This window comes from Pristis pectinata, chromosome 26 (genome assembly GCF_009764475.1).
Source record: "Pristis pectinata isolate sPriPec2 chromosome 26, sPriPec2.1.pri, whole genome shotgun sequence".
NCBI classification, from domain to species: Eukaryota; Metazoa; Chordata; class Chondrichthyes; order Rhinopristiformes; family Pristidae; genus Pristis; species Pristis pectinata.
Window position 1 is genome coordinate 25,233,104 of NC_067430.1, and position 18,600 is coordinate 25,251,703.

At 42.6% G+C, this 18,600-nt stretch overlaps 1 protein-coding gene across 1 annotated transcript in view; it reads right to left on the reverse strand.

Annotated features, from left to right (window-relative positions):
• The window catches only part of kif1b (kinesin family member 1B), a 229,691-nt gene that overhangs the window by 49,019 nt on the left and 162,072 nt on the right, over positions 1-18,600 (reverse strand). Inside the window, 5 exon segments of the mRNA XM_052039294.1 lie at positions 710-828; positions 4,626-4,874; positions 13,311-13,448; positions 17,418-17,479; positions 17,481-17,597. Of these exon segments, the coding sequence (XP_051895254.1) occupies positions 710-828; positions 4,626-4,874; positions 13,311-13,448; positions 17,418-17,479; positions 17,481-17,597 (685 nt within the window).

Here is an 18,600-nt window from a genome sequence, read left to right on the forward strand (position 1 = left end):
CAGACAACAGAACTAGAAAAGGTACCATTTTTACCTTTTAGAAATCACAGAAGGTATTGAAATTATTACTTTGGTATAGGAGTAACAAAATATTAAATCAGGTGTAATAGTATTATAATCCCAAGATGTCGCCTCATTATAGGAAGAATGTGGAAGCTTTAGAGAGGGTGCAGAGATTTACTAGGATGTTGCCTGGATTGGAGAGCATGTCTTACGAGGATAGGTTGAGAGAGCTAGGGCTTTTATCTTTGGAGAGGAGGAGGATGAGAGATGATAGAGGTATGCAAGATGATAAGAGGCATAGATCGAGTGGACAGTCAGAGACTTTTCCCCAGGGCAACAATGGCTAACACGAGGGGACATAATTTTAAGGTGATTGGAGGAAGATATAAGGGGGATGTCAGGGGTAAGGTTTTTTGTTTACACAGAGAGTGGTGGGTGCGTGGAACACATTGCTGGCAGAGGTTGTGGGGGCAGATACATTAGGGGCATTTAAGAGACTCACATGAATGATAGAGAAATGGGGGCTATGTGGGAGGGAAGGGTTAGATAGATCTTAGAGCAGGATAAAATGTCGGCACAACATTGTGGGCCGAAGGGCCTGTACTGTGCTGTAGTGTTCTATGTAGTAATGGCATCTTAGTCATACTAACAGGTTATTCATATCACCAAGCCTCAACCGTGACAAATCCAGTTCCAGTAAACCCACCTGTGATGGCCTGTACACCCACTCGGAGGAATCCCCGGACCTCTCCCTTCTCACTAACTATAGCAATTCTGTGAACAAGGGGCACGGGATACAGCAAATTGCTGAGGTAAACAAATGCTCTGTGGAAAAAAAAGACACAAGACAGGGACAAAATATAATTTCAAGTTGCAAATGCTGTGTGAATATTTGCAACACCTGACAGTAGGGATGTGCAGATATTGTTGAATCATATCCTTTTAGAAATAGATACAACCAAGTCTGGGTAAATGGATATTAGAATCAGTGACATCTTTGATCCAGGATAAAATTGCAAAGAACTATTTCCAATTATTTCTCCTAGGGGAAACATCATTCATGTAGATTACTGGTCAAAGACATCCACAAAATTTAAGAGGCTGCTGGAAAGGCAAAATTTCAGCTGTATATTAAATAACAAGAAAATGTAGGGAAAACGCCTAGCGCATTAGCTATAAAGGTTGTCAACGTCAATGAATTTTAAAAACCTCTATGCTAGGAATTCTATAAAACCATCAAGAATCTTTAATTCAAGAACAAGATTGGTTTGAATTTACTTAATCTAGATTTAAAAATTTTCATCTTATTTAGATTTGCTGAACACGTTTAATTGCGGTTAGTCATCGAAATTTTACGGAAAGCTCAACTTGCTAACTTTGTTCAGACTTATGAAGCTTCGGTTTACTTCTGCTAGTTCTGCACACTTACAATGTGTGGCCGCAAACTAAATTGTATTCACAAACCACGTTAACGCTGCAATACAAAACTGGTAGAAGATGATGTGCTTGATGCAGCAGTCTGTAATGAGCATAGATGACAGCCAAGTTTGCTGCTGTGATCTGAGATCACGAGGTGCCCATAACTAGTCAGTAACTTAACACATCCTGTTGGCAAGTTCAAAGTATTAGTAGTTGATTTGCTAAATACTATTGATCCTATTTCTCTGTCACTCCCTTCCCAAATCATTTATTTAACCTGGACAATACAATTGGAAGCACAAGATGATTAAAGGAATTGTACCCTGGATTTTAATTTATAATAGCAAAATCAAGATGCTACGTTTTGCCAAGATTCAAATTGTCTTAATGCCTCACCACTTAATGGGATATCTGCAAATCCTTACTGTTCAGATGGATGGATTATAAATACTAATAACTATGGCCTGTTACTGCCTCAGCCCACTCCCACCCACTATCACCATGGCCAATACTTCAAGTATACTTGTTTACCACCCCACACATCTTCCAACTGTGTGAGAGGGAAAGGGAGGGAAAGTGCTGTAAAATGAAAGCTAAACAGAAAAATGAATTATAATCAGACTGAAATAAACATTATAAAAACAGAAAATATGGCAAACTAGCATTATGAAGATTAAAAATGAGATGAAAAAAATGACCTAAAATGGAACAAAAAAGGAATCACATGAGCCTTATTCAGTCTGCTTCGAGTCAGTAAGCACACTTACTACAAAAGATTATCAGAAAGAAAGAAAAATAAGCAAAAAAGCGCTAATGTTTACAGATTTGAATAATCAAAAAGAACCCAAAAGAGGTTGGCAGGATCAATTAGTATCAGTTGCAGCATTTATCAGCACAACTATACTTTAGTAAGGCATGGTAAAAATAATTGAAGTTAAGATACAACAATTGCAGTCTGTAAGTTATTGCAATGTGTGTTCCCAGCTACCTCCAATGTAGAAAACGTATTTTACAGGCCTAATCAGAAACTCCTATACTTGTTGAGTGTTCAAGGACTATGGACATTTAGAATGCCATACTATCATTTCATCCTGCGCTCTTCCTCACACATGGTCTGCTGAGCAAGCATATTGACCTCTTGGAAAGAAAGAGCAAACTGGAGAAATTTTGGAAATTGCCAAGTCATCGAAAAGAACAAAGTTACTGTCATCAAACGGCAGCTTGAAGTTCATAGTAACATCTGTGCTTAATGTGCCTTCCTTTAAGCAGACTGAAGAGGATGAAACAGTATCAGCAGTAAGATTGGTGAGGTAAAAAAATGGCATGTTGATAAACAAATTCCAAACAAAACAATCTTCCAAATAAAATTCTAATCGAAAAGTAAAAGTTACAGCCAATAGTAAAGGAATGTTGAACTAGTAACACGCACATATGCAATTTGAGGACAGCAGACAACGTTTACAAAGTAATCCTTTTAATGAAAAGAAAATTGGAACTATGAAATTGTCATACTGCCCCAGCATGCCATGGGAGAAGGTCAAAGGGACAAGCTCTTTTAACAACCCAAGTAAATTCAAAAACATTCATACAGCAAAACCTGCTTATTAAATATATTTCATCTACTGCAGATTGCCAAAACACAGGTCGTTCCTTACTGGACTAAATATTCGGCTTTGGATGATCAGATTATAGATTGAGGAATATAAAGACACATCTAAATCCAAATAAGCACACAGGAACCTTAATTTTATTTTTTTTTGTCACACTAGTAAGATGGACACTCTGTACAAGCACTGCAGTGATCTAGGAAATAATATTAACATCCAAATAAGCTGGACTGCAGTTGAACTTTATCAAACAGTTACTGCTAAACAATTTGGCATTTCTTATATGGTCTTCAATTGCCACACTTGTTCTTTTCCTCGGAGTGAGGAATTAACTCGATTTTAGTGTTGATTCAATCTTTCAAGTAAGTATATTCACCATAAACCTGGCTTGCAAAATTTGCTACGCTAATAAGAAAGCTCTGCTGCACAAATTTACAAGGAGATCAAATTGCATCTTTTCGTGCAATATTTCAGAGAGTCATGTACATTCCATGTATTTATTATGGATTCATTTACAGCACAGTCAGCACAATATAGTTAGTTTAGCTCATGGAATTAGGTAGAAGATTTATGTATCTCTCATCTGCTTTGCAGTAATTGGTCAATTAACTGGTTGACCATGGCAGTATTACAATTGGAAAGAAGCAAGCATTACGCTACCCAAGGCTGCATCATTATAATGTATTTCACATCCCCTTGTCTGCACCTCCACGTGTTAAGGCTAAACAAGAGAGGTTTGCTTTTTTAAAGTTTATTTAGATTCAGAAGTATCAGTGGGGGCTTATCAACACATGCATGGAGTTGACAGCCTGGACTTTGTTCTACAAAAGCATCAAGCTCAAGCCAAATGCAAAAGGGAAGTGGTGTGTGGGACCATTTGAAAATATTCAGATCAGTGAAAAATATATGGGTTCCTAAGGCTAGTTTCAGCCACAGTAACATGTCAAAATCATGTGTCATCAAGATTCAAATAAATTTTTTTACACCAGAGTGAACAATTATATTTTGTTGCATTTGCATATTTTTTTGTGGTCTCCTAACCAGTCTTAATTATCTACAGAAGGATGGCACAAAAGTCAAGATTACTGAGGGGGAAAAAAATAAAGATTAATACTGCAAAGTAAATGTAATTCTTATGAACGTTCCTATGTATACAGATTAGAGCAGCATTTTACTCAACAACAGCTTGTCAATTTAATGCACTTGAGTCATTATTCTTATCAGTAATGGTGACTGGAGTACTATTTTACATCCAGCAGCTTAAAAGCAGCCGACACAAATCCTTTAATCTGTTGGGGGAGAGCTGACGCCAATGGCATTAAATGGAAATATTTTGAAATCAAGGAACGTTAAATGTCCTCACTTGAGAAGGTACGCACCAATTTATGAAGGAACAGATGGGGCTATGGATTGCAAAATTGGCTTGCGTTCTTTCAAAACATTAATGAAAATCCCTAGCTCCGTGAGCTAAACAGTGCAATAAAGCAAGGCTTCTCATACATGGTTAAATACAATTGTTTTGATGCTTTGGTTTATAAAGGCTTTCAATGAAAAGAGCTAGTCCCTTCCCACTGTTCTCCAAGGAACCTCACCAACCTTCCCACTAAAATGAACCAGGGGGACCGGTCATAAAATGGATCCTGTCCATCGCCGAAGATGTCGGAACCCTCTTCATTGCCCAGATCTGAGCTAGTATCGTCCACAAAGGCTTCGTCGTCCAAATCTTCGATCTCGTCTTGCTGCTCATCAGCAAGCTCAGTGATGTCAGAATCAGCTGTGGAGAAGGTGGGCGAGGGTGTGCGATCAGCAAGGTGCTCGTTCACACAGCCGTGGAAAATTGGGGAACTGGAGTATAGTTAAGGGTAAGAAAGGGTTACTTTCCATTGCACAGGTCAAGATTGACTTTTATTTCAGAGAAAAATGGGTGTTAATGATTATTTCAATCTCTTCAAGCTAGAGTGAACAATTCCACACTTGACCTTTCACAGTTCATTTTTCTTGAATATGTTAAAACATAAGAGACCTAGAAACAATTAAAGATGAACACTGTAAAGAAAGAGAGACTTTTTTAATAACTGTTTCTCTCAAATTTCCATCGATTGAGCAGTATTTTACAGGCTGTACTTTTGAGAACATAATTTACAATGGAAATTAAACTGAAAGAGAACTTCAATTTCTTATCATAAGAACTGGTGATCCTAAAAGGTATTACGATCACTGAATTCCTTTAGCAGTACAATCATTTTCATTAACTCTGCAAGTGTAGTTCTAAATTTTCATACAAGGATCCCCAAACAAAAGATAAAGGCCGGAGTTAAAGATTTTACAATCTGCAATAGAAACAGAAAATGCTGTAAGTACTCAGGTAAGGCCGCATCTGTGGAAAGAGAAAGAGAGTTAGAGTTTCAGGTCAAAGACCCTTTGTCAGAACTGTTATTCTCTGCAAACATGATCGATGCTCCGAGAAATGTGGTGTCTACCTGGTGTCAATATAACTTATTGGCTGAAAGGGATCTTGGACAGAGTGGTGATCCATGTCAGATTCAACAACAGAGGATAAAAGGGTGTGGGTTCCTACTGAGGGAATGTTAAGAGCTCAACACATTTAAAAAGCAAGATCCCAAGGGTATAAAATTAGGTTCACTACCACAGCCAGACACTGAATGACACAGGGATAAACAGATCAGCAAAGAACGTGCAACTAGAAGACAGGTGTGGGAAGAAGGAGTTTCTATCCAAGGGACTCTGGCACCAGAATTTTCATGGCAAACTACTTGCTTAAAACAGTGCAGGAGCAATGAAAATGATAACATTTTAAACTGCCTTTGTAGCAAAATGCAACAATCAAAAGTATGATGAAGAAATTAAAGACCGTAATTTCTATCGCATCTTTCATGTATTCAGGACATCTCAAAGTACCTTACAACCAATAAGCAACACAAGTAAAGAGCAGTCACTGTTATACCCAGGATACACTACATCCAATTTGCTCACAGCAATCTCCCACATAAAGTGACAGGACAATAACCAAATGAACAATCTTTTTTAGGAATGTCAATGGAGTGATAATTGGACGAGAAATGGGAAACCCTAATCAATTGGTCTTCAAAGTTACACCATGAGATCTTTTATGTACATCTGAAAGAGCAACTTTGGTTTAATATCTCAAGAGAAAGGAGGCACCTCCGACAATGCAGGAGTCCCCCATAACTTCTCTGGATTGCCCAAAAGTGTGGGAAGTATACCATCAGTGGAGGATGGGGAGAGGTACTCAAGTAAAGGCGTTGAAAATGAATGTACATATCAGGACGGATAAAATAACTGCAAGCACAAATCCAGCTTGAAGAATATGGATATGGTGACCTTCAGAGAGACCTGACTACAGCTGGAAATTAACAGGAAATAAAGGACTGAGCATTGTACAAGTATGGGCAGCATGGATTTATGAAGTCTGATGAATCCAACTGAATCTTTAGAGGGGTCCCCTGACAAAAGAGGCTCACAAGAATGCTGAAGAAACTCTGGTTGTGTTTACATGAAAAAGTTTGACTTTAGATAAAAAATTTCATTCCTCAGTTATGAAAGGGTTAAAAGCCGGTCATTGCTTGGATACTTTGAAGTTTGGTTTGTTAGGGAACAATTTAGTAGACTGTGTGTCAGCTTTATGTGTTTGATCAACCAATGACATCTATAAGATTCCAGTCCCTTGTCCTAGTTGTAAACAAATAATCAGGTAGCCTTTAGGTAAGGAATTGAACAATGGAATACAGGACAAAAGGGGAGTTTCCATCAATTAAAGGAAATCCTTTCTGAGCATTTCATAATTGTTGTACAGTGGCGCAGCAGGTTGAACCACTCCCTCACAGCTTCAGTGACCCAGGTTCAATCCCGACCTCTGGTGCTGTGTTGAGTTTGCATGTTCTCCCTGTGACTGTGTGGATTGTCTCCTGGAGCTCTTGCCACATTACAAAGACAGGTGGATTTGAGTTGGTCACTGTCAATTGCCATGAGCCTGTAGGTGAGTGTTAGAATTGGGGGGAGTTGATGGGAACGTGGAAATAAAATGGGACTAGAGTAGGACTAGTGTGAATGGATACTTGATGGTCAGTGCAGACTCAGGGGTCTGTTTCCACGCTATATGACTATAAAATATCAATGATAAATTGTTAGAAATGCAATGGGAGGACTGTAAGGTTTTAAGCTGCAGGGAAAGTCAGGATTGGAAAGAACAAGACAACTTTGTTACCAGGGAAAGAAAATGCAGAAGGATTCTCTGCGTATCTACAGTTTACAGAAAGCATGCAAATCTGGACAAAGACTGCAATCAAACAGGGAAGCAGTGAAGATCATGTTGCACTGTTGGTACTTGAACTACACTCCAATGCAGACTTCCAGAAGGCATTCAATAGCCATTGCTCAGTGGATTACAGTAGAAATCCAATAGTGTGCTATCCAGTTCAGCATCTGGCTCGGGTAGTTTCCCCTGTTCCCTTTAAACTCACCAAGGACGCATTTCACATGCTCCCCTTAAGCCCACTGGGTTCACTGGAAAATTTCACTGGAAAAAAAGTGTATGAAAAGTGTCCAAGTGGTACTGATAAGAGTAACTTCCAATTGTCCTAAAAATCTGTCTGTTCAGTGTGACCAAAGTCCCAAGAGTGCTGCATTATCACAGTTTTACAGTGTAAAATCAGCAGTTAGAATGTGTAGTATGAGAGTCAGTCCCAGGATGTGAGAAATGAAGGAGAGGCAGTAATGATAAGGGGATGTACATTATTTGCCAGGATGTAAGATGTGATCTTGCCCAGGGCAATGCTACTTGTACACACACACTTTGGATGAAAGAAAGCGTTCTTTACCCAGGATGAGGCATGATACGAAATTGGAACACTAACACATGCAATGGCTGTTACAAAGGAACAAGTTCAGATTCGGTAGGTGGGTAAAACACTGGCAAATGAAATTCAAAGTGGGCAGTCAGAGGAATCCAAGAAAGCCAGAGTATTTTCTAAATTATCAAAGATAAGAAAGTGTGGTAAACCCAAGGGACTTGAGTCCAGGAACATAAACTATTAGAAGTTGACCTTAAAACTAATCTGAACACAGCAGGAGAAAATCTAATCACAGTTTTTTTTCATTCCACTGGTCATTTTATAGAAACAGAGTAATACAGCCCGGAAACAGGCCCTTCAGCCCAACTTGTCCATCATGGTGCCCACCAAGCTAGTCCCATTTACCAGCGTCTAGCCCATATCCCTCTAAATTCCTCCGATCCATGTATTTATCCAAATGTCTTTTGAATGCTATTATTGTATCTGCCTCAACCACTTTCTCTGGCAGCTCGTTCCATGTACAGACCACCGTTGTGTGAAGGAGTTGCCCCTCAGGTCCCTTTTAAATTTATCACCTCTCACCTTGAACCTATGCCCTCTAGTTTTTTAGTTCCCCTTCCCTGGGAAAAAGACTGTGTGCAATCACCCTATCCATGCCACTCATGATTTTATACACCTCGATAAAGTCACTCCTCAATCTTCTACATTCCAAGGAATAAAATCCTGCCGTTCCCAACCGGTCCTGGCAATATCCTCCTCTTCTCCGCACTCTTTCCAGTTTAATGATGCCTTTCCTATAAACAGGGCAACCGAAACCGTACACAATACTCCAAGTGCGGTCTCACTAACGTCCTGTACAACTGCAACATAATGTCCCAACTCCTGTACTCAGTGCCCTAACTGATCAAGGCCAGCGTGCCAAACGCCTTCTTCACTACCCTGTGTACCTGTGTTGCCGCTTTCAGCTAACTACGTACTCCTTGGTCCCTCTGATCCACAACACTCCCCAGGCACCAACCATTCACTGTCTATGTCCTATCCTGGTTGACTTCCCAAAATGTAACACTTATCTGAATTGAATACCACTTGCCAATCCTCAGCCCACTTACCTAGCTGATCAAGATCCCTGTGTAGTTTTTGATAATCTTCTTCGCTGTCTACGATACTACCTACTTTAGTATCATCCTCAAACTTGCAAACCATGTCTCGTACGTTCATATCCAAAACGTTTATATAAATTATGAACATCAGCCCCAGCACCAACCCGTGGTACACCACTAGTCACAAGCCTCCAGACCGAGAAACAACTTTCAACCATCACCCTCTGCTTCCAACGACTGAGCCAATTATGAACCCATTTAGCTCTCTCCCCCTAGATCCCATGCAATCTCCAGACTAGCCTGCCATGCAGGACCTTGTCAAAGGCCTTGCTAACGTCCATATAGACAACATCCACTGCGCTACCCTTGTCTCAATATGTTGAGAGGCAAAAGAGTGGAATTTACATTTCAGATTGTGGAGAGTCTTGGCCAATGGCCGTCTGGACGACTGCATTCCCTCCAAGTACTCCATCTCTGGAAATGCCTTGGTGGATACACAATGCAGACTGACCAAAATAAAACAGAGACTTAAAGGATCAAATGATGAAGGTAAGTCATACAAGCTTGGGAGTTGAAAGGTCTAATCTGGTTGGGGGTCTTTAAGATGTTATGAGCACTCAATAGAATTGGTATTAGACAAATATTTTCCTTCAAGAGAGGAACCAGAAAAGTGGCGTGATTTTAAAATTAGAGCTAGGCCTAATAAAATCAAGCTTCTCTTTGCTACACAAAATCTGGGATCTTTTTACGCCCAGTTCAGAGAGTGAGCATGTGTCTGGTGCAGATGCCCTGAGAAGGGTCCACACCCCACTGTCCATGGTTCCCAAAAACACTGGCCTGAATTTCTAAATTTTGAACAGACAGGTCAAACCATTTCTTGAACACATTTTTCTTCCCACGTTTTAAACTAGTTATTGAACAGTAGACAGAGGATTCACTTCCTCAAAATATCCTTTTGGCGATGTGGATCAATCTCAAAACTTCTTCATGGACACAAACATTTCAGCAGATGAGCATGTTATTGATGCAGCTCTGAGCCACTGGCAGACTGGAAACCTGAGGAATGACTAACTCAGCTCCAGCAGCTGGTTAATCCTTCTCTTCAGTTGCAGTTTAGCAAATGTTTGCTGCAGATGATCTGTGTCACGTCTGTCCATATATGGTCCAAACATGATTCACGTAGAGAACGCTGAGGTTTCTTTTCCAGCAGCGATATTCCTTTCAATGAGCATTTTGTGTGCAAGCTTCTGAGAGTTTCCCTTTGTCACCAAAGCACATTCCAAAGCCCAACGCATCTCGGTGTATAGTAACATCAACTTCTCTCATCGCCATGCCAAACACGGTCAACTATGACCATTTTCCAGCCAGCAAAAGGTAAAATGAGACCATTGGATAAATGAACACGAATATCTGCTGTGAAGAATTTTGGTTTTCCAAAAACATTGATAGAAAACTGAAGGCAAAGAGGCTACAGATGCAGGAATCCAGATAGAAAACTGGGATTACCTGGAGCCGTGAGGTTTGAGAGGAGTCTTTGTTTTAAAACGAGGGGTACAAGATCGTGATAGGTTTAGATACTGTGAACAAAGGGAAACCGTTCCTGTTAGTGTACGGTGTAAGGACTGGGAACTTAAATGGTGGGTAATGAAAAAGGGAAGACGTGAGGGCTTTGTTTTTTAAATGCACTGTGGCCTTGATCCGGAACACAGTGTTTCTACTGAGAAGAGTCAGTCAGGTCTTTTAGAAAGGAAGCAGGATAAACGCTTCAGGGTAAAATAACCTGCAGAACTACAGGGGAGAGAGTAGTGTAACGGGACATACAGGGAACTGACATGGTCTCCATGGGCCTAATGGCCTTACATTGGTACTGTAACAACTCTGATTCCATTTAGTTGTCAAGTACAGATATATTTTTGAATTCATTTGCGGGATTGTGGGTCCCACTGGCTGCCAGAATTTATTCTCTGATCGAGGGACAGCAGTCCCCATGAGAGGAAGCCAGGCCGATCACAGTCCAGGACCGTGATGTGTAAGGTGAGCTTCAACCATATATGACCACCTCATCTGTTGTCCTGAAGTAGGTTCTAGACCCACAGAAGGCAGTTAGCTATTGTCCACTTGTCCCAGGTGTGAATGACCTGCAGAAGATGATCACGGAAGCAAATGTCATTCACCCTGGAACATCAGGATTTAATCGTCCTTGAAAAGGTGATGGTAAGCTGCTGTCTTCAGCTTCTGCAGTCCCTGTGGTGCGAGTACTCCCTCAGTAAGGTAGCGAACTCTGAGATTTAGACTTGGCACCAGTGACGATGGATGGCACAGAGGTTACTGCTACTACCTTGCAGCTACAGGGGCACAGGTTCGATCCTGACACCGGATGCTGTTGTGGGAGTTTGTACTTACACCTTACACTAATAGGAACGGCTTCTGTTTGTTCACAGTATCTAAACCTATCACGATCTTGTACCCCTCATTTAAAGCAAAGACTTCTCTCAAACCTCACTGCTCCAAGGTAATCCCACCACTCCCCACGTACTCTAGATTTCTTCCACACCTCAAGACGTGTTGGTAGGTTAATTCACTGCTAGATAAGCAGCAAAATAATCAAAAGGAGAGTTGAGTGGCACATGAGAGAGAATAAACTGCGCGACTACAGGGAAATAAGGAGAGGAGGGAAATAGAACTGATAGGATCATTCTGCTCGGAGCTGGCCTGGATCAAATGTACTCCATGGCCTCCTTCTGTGATAAGCACTTTAAAACAAAATGACTATTTCTCCAAGTGAGGGGGGGTGTGTGACTTGGAGGGAAGACTGTAAACAGTGCTGCTCCCACGCACCTACTGCGCTAGCTGGAGGGAGTGGTGGATTCAGGAGGGATGAAGTGAGAATCAAAAGCTGCAGCCATTCGGTGTGAGCCTTTCATCTAACAATGAATCATCAGATCAGTGTGATTAATTGACACCCTGGAGCAAGACATACAGTTCTAGAGGGCTTGGAATTTGATCGTCAGTCAGACGTCATGGCAAGGTTAGCGTTATAATTGGTCTTCTGGGGTAGGGGTGGGGACATGCTGAGAACAAAGTCAGAGAGTCACGCAGCACGGAAACAGGCCCTTCGGCTTGACTTGTCCATGCTGACCAAGCTGCCTTCCTGAGCTGGTCCCATTTCCCTGTGTTTGGTCCACACCCCTCTAAACCTCTCCCATCCACCTACCAGTCCAAATGTCATTTGCAGGGGCAGTGTTCAAGAGAAAACAAAGAGTTAATTTTTTTATTTTGAGGGAAACATGTTCATACCCATGAAAACTTTTTCTGGCACAGCACGCAAGTATCACTCGTTCCGTATCAGAGGGAGCATCAAGTTTCTCCTCTGTTCCCTAACTATCACCGTATTAATGCAGTTAATCTCCATCGATGATTACCGTGATGGGCTGAGTTCACTGCTAAACTCTTGCTAAACCGGCCAGTTTTGTTTGAGTTTTGCAAGCAAGAGTTGGATGCACAGCCTCAAGCTGCTCCACTAGTCTATAAACTTGTGTTTGATCTTCCACTTTTCCCAGCCAACCCTTGTAGACCAATTCCTTCAGACATGCAAAAATCCATCATTCTTGGCCCAAGACGTATCACTGAGCATTTACAGCTCTTTGAATAAAGACATTTTTCATCTCTGTCCTAAATGACCCACCTTTTACCTTGAGACTGCATCCCACCGCTGTAGACTTTACCACTAAAGATAGCAGCCTCTCAACATCCCCCTATCATCCTTCCAGGATCCCGAGCCCAACAGGGAGATAAAGGTGAAGTCCAACCTCCTAAATGTGACATCACCTAAAGTTAAACATCGCCTCCCTGATGATTTTTAATCTTCATTGTACAGTCATTAAATTATGTTTAGTTTGATAACCCATAGTTCAGCAACAGAGCATAAGACTGTATGTAAACATGAACCGCTAAAGCACTTCAAAAACCAAAGGCTCTATAATGATTTCACTAGATCCAATATACAGATTTTTGCATGATTATTGCTTGAAAGAATGATGACTGAATAACACAAGTGCTTTCTGAAATACAAACCTGACAGAAAACTAGGTTTTTGTTGAGTGTCGTGCATTTATAAATTACACAGAAATCTGTGCTTCTGATATCATTCAACAGCAGTTAATCCCTTGGATTTAATGTAAATTTTCTGCAGCATTAATTGCACTGAAGAGAAAGAGATCTGAAAACGCTCCAAATAAAAACAAAATATCCATTTCATCAGTATAACTGATATCTTGGCCAGTGCAGATCTCACAGCTGTCGAGCTGACTGCCAGATGGTTTTGACGTGGAGGAAAAAGGCTGACGTACCTTCCTACGAGTTTAAACCAGTGGAAGCGGTCATAGAATGGGTCACTGCCCGTCATTATGCTCTCGCTCTCATCCTGTGTGTTGGAAGTCATTTCACCAGCACGATCATACATTTCACGCATTAGTTCCAATCTCTGCCTGCACAAATAAAGGGTGTTTGTTAAGAACCTCTCTGGTCATGATTACAATATTGCCATACATCAAATACCACTTTCTTTTACAAAAATAATGGGGAATTCAAATGTACCCACCTGTTCCTATATATAATTGTACCTATCTAGTATATACCAGGGTAGATAATTTGTCAAATTCTGATCCTCTTTGTACCAATGCGCCTTTGGTTAATATTTATTTAATAAGAGAACAGCAACACAATTGGTATATATATATGTATAAAAGACCTGAGCAATACAAAGGGCTAATCAGGCCTTCAACTCTCCAATGCAGCAAAGTGAAGAAAGGCTGTTACAAGGCAACTGCCAAGGCAGAACCAAAAGGAAAATGTGATTTAGTCTGTGCAGCCCTCAAGGACAACAGTTTATTCAAAGATTGTACAAGGCCATCTACAACCCAAAGAAATAAAGGCACATTTCTACGGCACCTTTCACACCCTTTTCAGGGTGTGTCGAAACACTTTACAGTCGACACTGTTGTACTGGGGAAATTGCTGTGGCCATTTTGTACAGAGCCACCTCCCTACGACAAAAGTGTGTTTCAGATGCAGGCATTTAAGGTGAGAGGAGGGAAAGTTGAAAGGAGATGTGCAGGGCAAGGTGGTTTTAAAAAACAGATAGTGGTATGGAAAAAGGCTGCCAGGCATAGTGGTGGAAGCAGCTTTAATAGAGGCATAAGCAGCTTTCAGTAGACACACAAATATGCGGGAATGGAGGGATACGTGTAGAACAGAGAGATTGGGTTTAATTTGGCATTGTGCTCAGCACAGACATGGTGGCCAAAGGGCCTGTTCCTGTGCTGTACTCTTCCATATCCTATGTTCAGATAATGTGTTTTTGTGATACCAACTGCGGGAAAATTTCATCCTGGATACTGGGGAGAAATTCACCGCTGGTCTTCAAGATATAAAGCCACGATGGAACTCCCTCAGCACTGCACTGCAGCGTCACCCAAAATTTATTTCCTCAAGGTCTGGAGTTGGACTTGAACCCAGAAACATTTAACTGAGCGCTGATCGTAACCATCAATTGACCTGCAGGCCGGATAACTAACATCAGCATGGGGGCGACAGAGGAACAACTTAAATTTTTTTTTGGACCACAAGCAACTCTGGTTTCCTATTTAGTTGGCCAGTCAGTTTTCTCACTGAATCAACAGCAAAAACCAACCAAGTTGGTAAAATCGCCACAAGAATCAAACAGCTTTTAATCTTACAAGATGCTGGAGGAACTCTGGCGGTTCAGGCAGCATCTGATGAGGGAACTGGACAGTCGACACTTCAGGTCGAGACCCTTCACCTGGCCACCCTCCAGTCCAGCTGAAGGGTCTCCACCCGAAATATCGACTGTCCATTTCCCTCCACAGATGCTGCCTGACCCGCTGAGTTCCTCCAGCATCCTGTGTGTCGCTCCAGATTCCAGAATCCGCAGTCTCGTGTGTCTCCAGCTTCTAATCTTATTCCAAACTTCTCAAAGCATTTCCTGGATTAAAATAATGCACTAATTGTGTACAGTAAAGTCCCATCATCAAAGAAACCGATGAAATACAGGAAGGGATTCAGACATGGAAAGAGCTGAATAAGGATGAAAGGGCAGTGGGGAGAGAGGGAGAGAGTAGCTGGGGGGAGGGGAGGGAGTGAGAGAGGGAGGTGGTGGGGGAGGGGAGGAAGGGAGAGCAAGAGGCAGCAGGGAGGGGGAGGGAGGGAGAGCAGGAGGTGGTGAGGGGGGAGGGGGAGGGAGAGCAGTAGATGGCGGGGGGAGAGAGAGCAGGATGCTGGGGGTGAGAAGCGAGAGCAGGAGGCAGTGGGGAGAGAGAGTAGGTGGTGGTGGGAAGGGGAGAGCAGGCCGGGGGGGGGGGGGGGCGGGGGAGGGAAAGTATGTGGCGGTGGGGAGGGGAGAACAGGTGGGGGGGGCGGGAGAGACGGGGGGGGGCGCGAGAGAGAGCAGGAGGGCGAGGGGAGGGGGAAGGGACAGTAGGTGGTGGTGGGGAGGGGAGAGCAGGAGGCTTGGGGGTGTGGGGGAGGGAGAGCAGGAGGCCAAGGGGAAGGGAGAGTAGGCAGTAGTGGGAAGGGGGAGGGGAGAGCAGGAGGCTGAGGGGAGTGGAGGGCAGAGAGAGAACCCTGAGAATCTGGAACATGTATTGTGCAGCCAGACCTGTGACTTTGCTCTAATCCGTTTACTCTGGGACTGATGATACAACCGACCCCATCCACTATTGTAGATTGACATCAGCACAGCATGGGTCTCTCTCATTCAATGCACCAACTAATGCAGCTGGAGGCAGAGAGAGATGGATTTCCCTGCAACGTGTAAAATGTTTCAGCACTGTGTGTGGACTGCAAGAGTATTTTTCAATATTGCATTATGTAAAAATCAAGGACCACATTGTTGGAAAACTGATTCAGTTTGAAAGCTAATTTACAACAAGAAAACTAATTAGAGTTAAAAGAAGGAGTTAAAGTGAGGAAGAGCACTGCTGGACACTGCATTGATCCTTGCAGTTCAGTACGACCCAAAGCTTCTGGCAAGCAGCGCAGGTACTTGGCATTCTTGCATTCAGCTCATCTACTCTCAGTCAAAATAACACATCATCTCCAAGGAGCTTGAAGCTACCCAGCTACGTGCCGTGCGTTTTAACTTTGTAGTCTGCTTTCCCTGTAAGCTGACAGACCGACAGCTGGCCATTGGCAATGCCACATTTTACTTATTGTGCAGCAACCTATTGAAGAGGATGAAACAGGTTACAGAGGTCAAGCCCACTTAGCATTCAGACTTAGACTGCAGAGCCTCAGCCGGTGGTTTTGCAGAATTCCGTGACAGCCATTAACAGAGGGAGTTTTATTTTTGACTAATAGAAACATACATAACTTGTTAAAAGCCAGTGGGCCACTACTTCATTGATGGTGCCATACACAGGTATACTGGGAACTGCATCAGCACAGGGACAGTCCCTCCCCACCACTTCAACCTACCTCACACACCCTTCTCCCCCCACCAGCTCTAGTCCTGCCCCCACCTACTTGCACATGCTCCCACTCACCTCTGCCCCCACCCACACAGGCTGACACGCTTACAGCAGGACCTTGCCCCTCCACCTGATTCCCTCACAGCCCCCAACCACCTGCTCAGTGACCACCTCACCCACCCCACTAGCTTATTCTGACGACAATTGGACCTTGCTCCTTTTCTCGAAGAAAGGAACTGAAAACAGTTGTCTTGGTGATGAAAATACTTCTGCACTAACTCAAAGTGACCTCTGAGGGATAAGTAGCTGGAGTTCCATTAGATTAAATTACTAATTCTGTTCTAACCCTCTTGTAATTTTCTCCAACTCTGTACAGACATAACCCCTGCTTCTCCAACTCAAGCCTGGTAGGTGTTTGTTTCCCCTCCCGCTCCCCCTCCCAGCACTCTAAGCCTCAACTGAATCACTGATGACAGAATCTTCAGCCACCAAACTCAAGAGTTCTATTTTACTTAAACCTCACCAAAATGTAACGTTTTGATTGGGCCTTGGATTTTACAATCACCTTTTCTTCCAGCACCTGCTCATTTTTGTCTTTGGCAAAGTTTTTTGGGTTGAATAATTTTGGTTGTGGACTTGAGGAGAATTATTTAGGCAGGAAATTATATCAGCACTCCATAAGTAAAGGAGGATAAGGATGTAACAGTTGCTCTGCAGACTGCAAAGCCTTATATGACTTTAAAGACCACACTAGCACATAGTATAAGTTTTGGAGCTCTACCATTAATTGGAGTTTCAGAATAGACATGGTGTACTACGGAAGGGCTTTCCTCAATTAAATCATAATAGCAATCTGGGAAAACATATAGTTTAAGATGAAAGCTTGTTACCCATTTATAACATAGGATACTGTAACATACAACACAATTAGAATACCAAAAGCAAAGGAAATATTTAAGACATGCTTACTTGAGTTTCTCCAAGGACCAATAATGTGTTGCACCATTCTTCAGATCCTGAACTTCCACTGCAAACCACAGTCCTCGGGAACAGTCGGACTTCCCGATCCAATTCTGCCTCAGCAGGGAGTAATTCAGGGGGGAGTGGGGAATATAGTGTATCGGTGAGCAGCACAAATTGGAATTGTACCTGAATGCAAGGAGAGGGGGCAAGGAAAAACAACCACGAAGCTGAGAGTTAGATTATCGTTGGAGTGTCCTTTCTGCCCAAACATTAATCACTAATGAATGAAGAGCACATGGTACAGCGCCAACGACTGGGGTTCGATTCCCGTCGCTGTCTGTAAGGAGTTTGTACATTCTCCCGTGTCTGCGTGGTTTCCTCCCACATTGCAAAGGACGTACGGGTAGGTTAATTTGGGTTTAAAATGGGCCGCTCGGACTCATTGGGCCGGAAGGGCCTGTTACCACGCTGTAAATAAAATTTAGAAAAAATTTTTTTTTAATTTAAAACAAAATGGGGCATAAGTTGATGCAATGTAAATGTTCACCTACATATCACACCCTTCATTTCTGGTTCTCAAGCCACTTAAAAGACGGAATCTCATATATTATTGTGTCCAAGACTACTCACAACTTCCGTGAATAATAACTAGATTCTGATTTGGACTAACAGACTACATTTTCAAAAAGATTGCTTTGCTGCTAAGAATCAAAACTAGCTAAATTTGTCTCACGGAGACACAAGAGCCTGCAGATGCTGGAATGTGGAGGAACAAACAATCTGCTGGAGGAACTCACTGGATGAGCAGCATCTGTGGAGGGGGAAAGGAATTGTTTTGGGTCAAAACCCTACATCAGGATTAAGAGTGGAGAAGGGAGATAGCCAGTAATAGAGAGGAGGGGGATGGGATGAGGAGACAGGGGTCAGAGGGGATTGGTGGACCAGGGGGAAGGTGGTAAGGGAGGACAGGCAGATTGGGGCCACATAGGGGAGGGTGGAGTTGGGAGGCAGAGGCAGGAGAGTGATAGATGGAGGCAGTCAACTACAAAGAGGTAGATGGAGACCAGGGTTGGGGGGAGGGAAGGTGGGGGGGGAAACAGCTGCTGGAGGGTGATAAATAGGAACAGAGAGGCTACCAAGTGCTGGAATCTGGTAAGTAAGGAATGTGATAATGGGAACCATTAGTGGG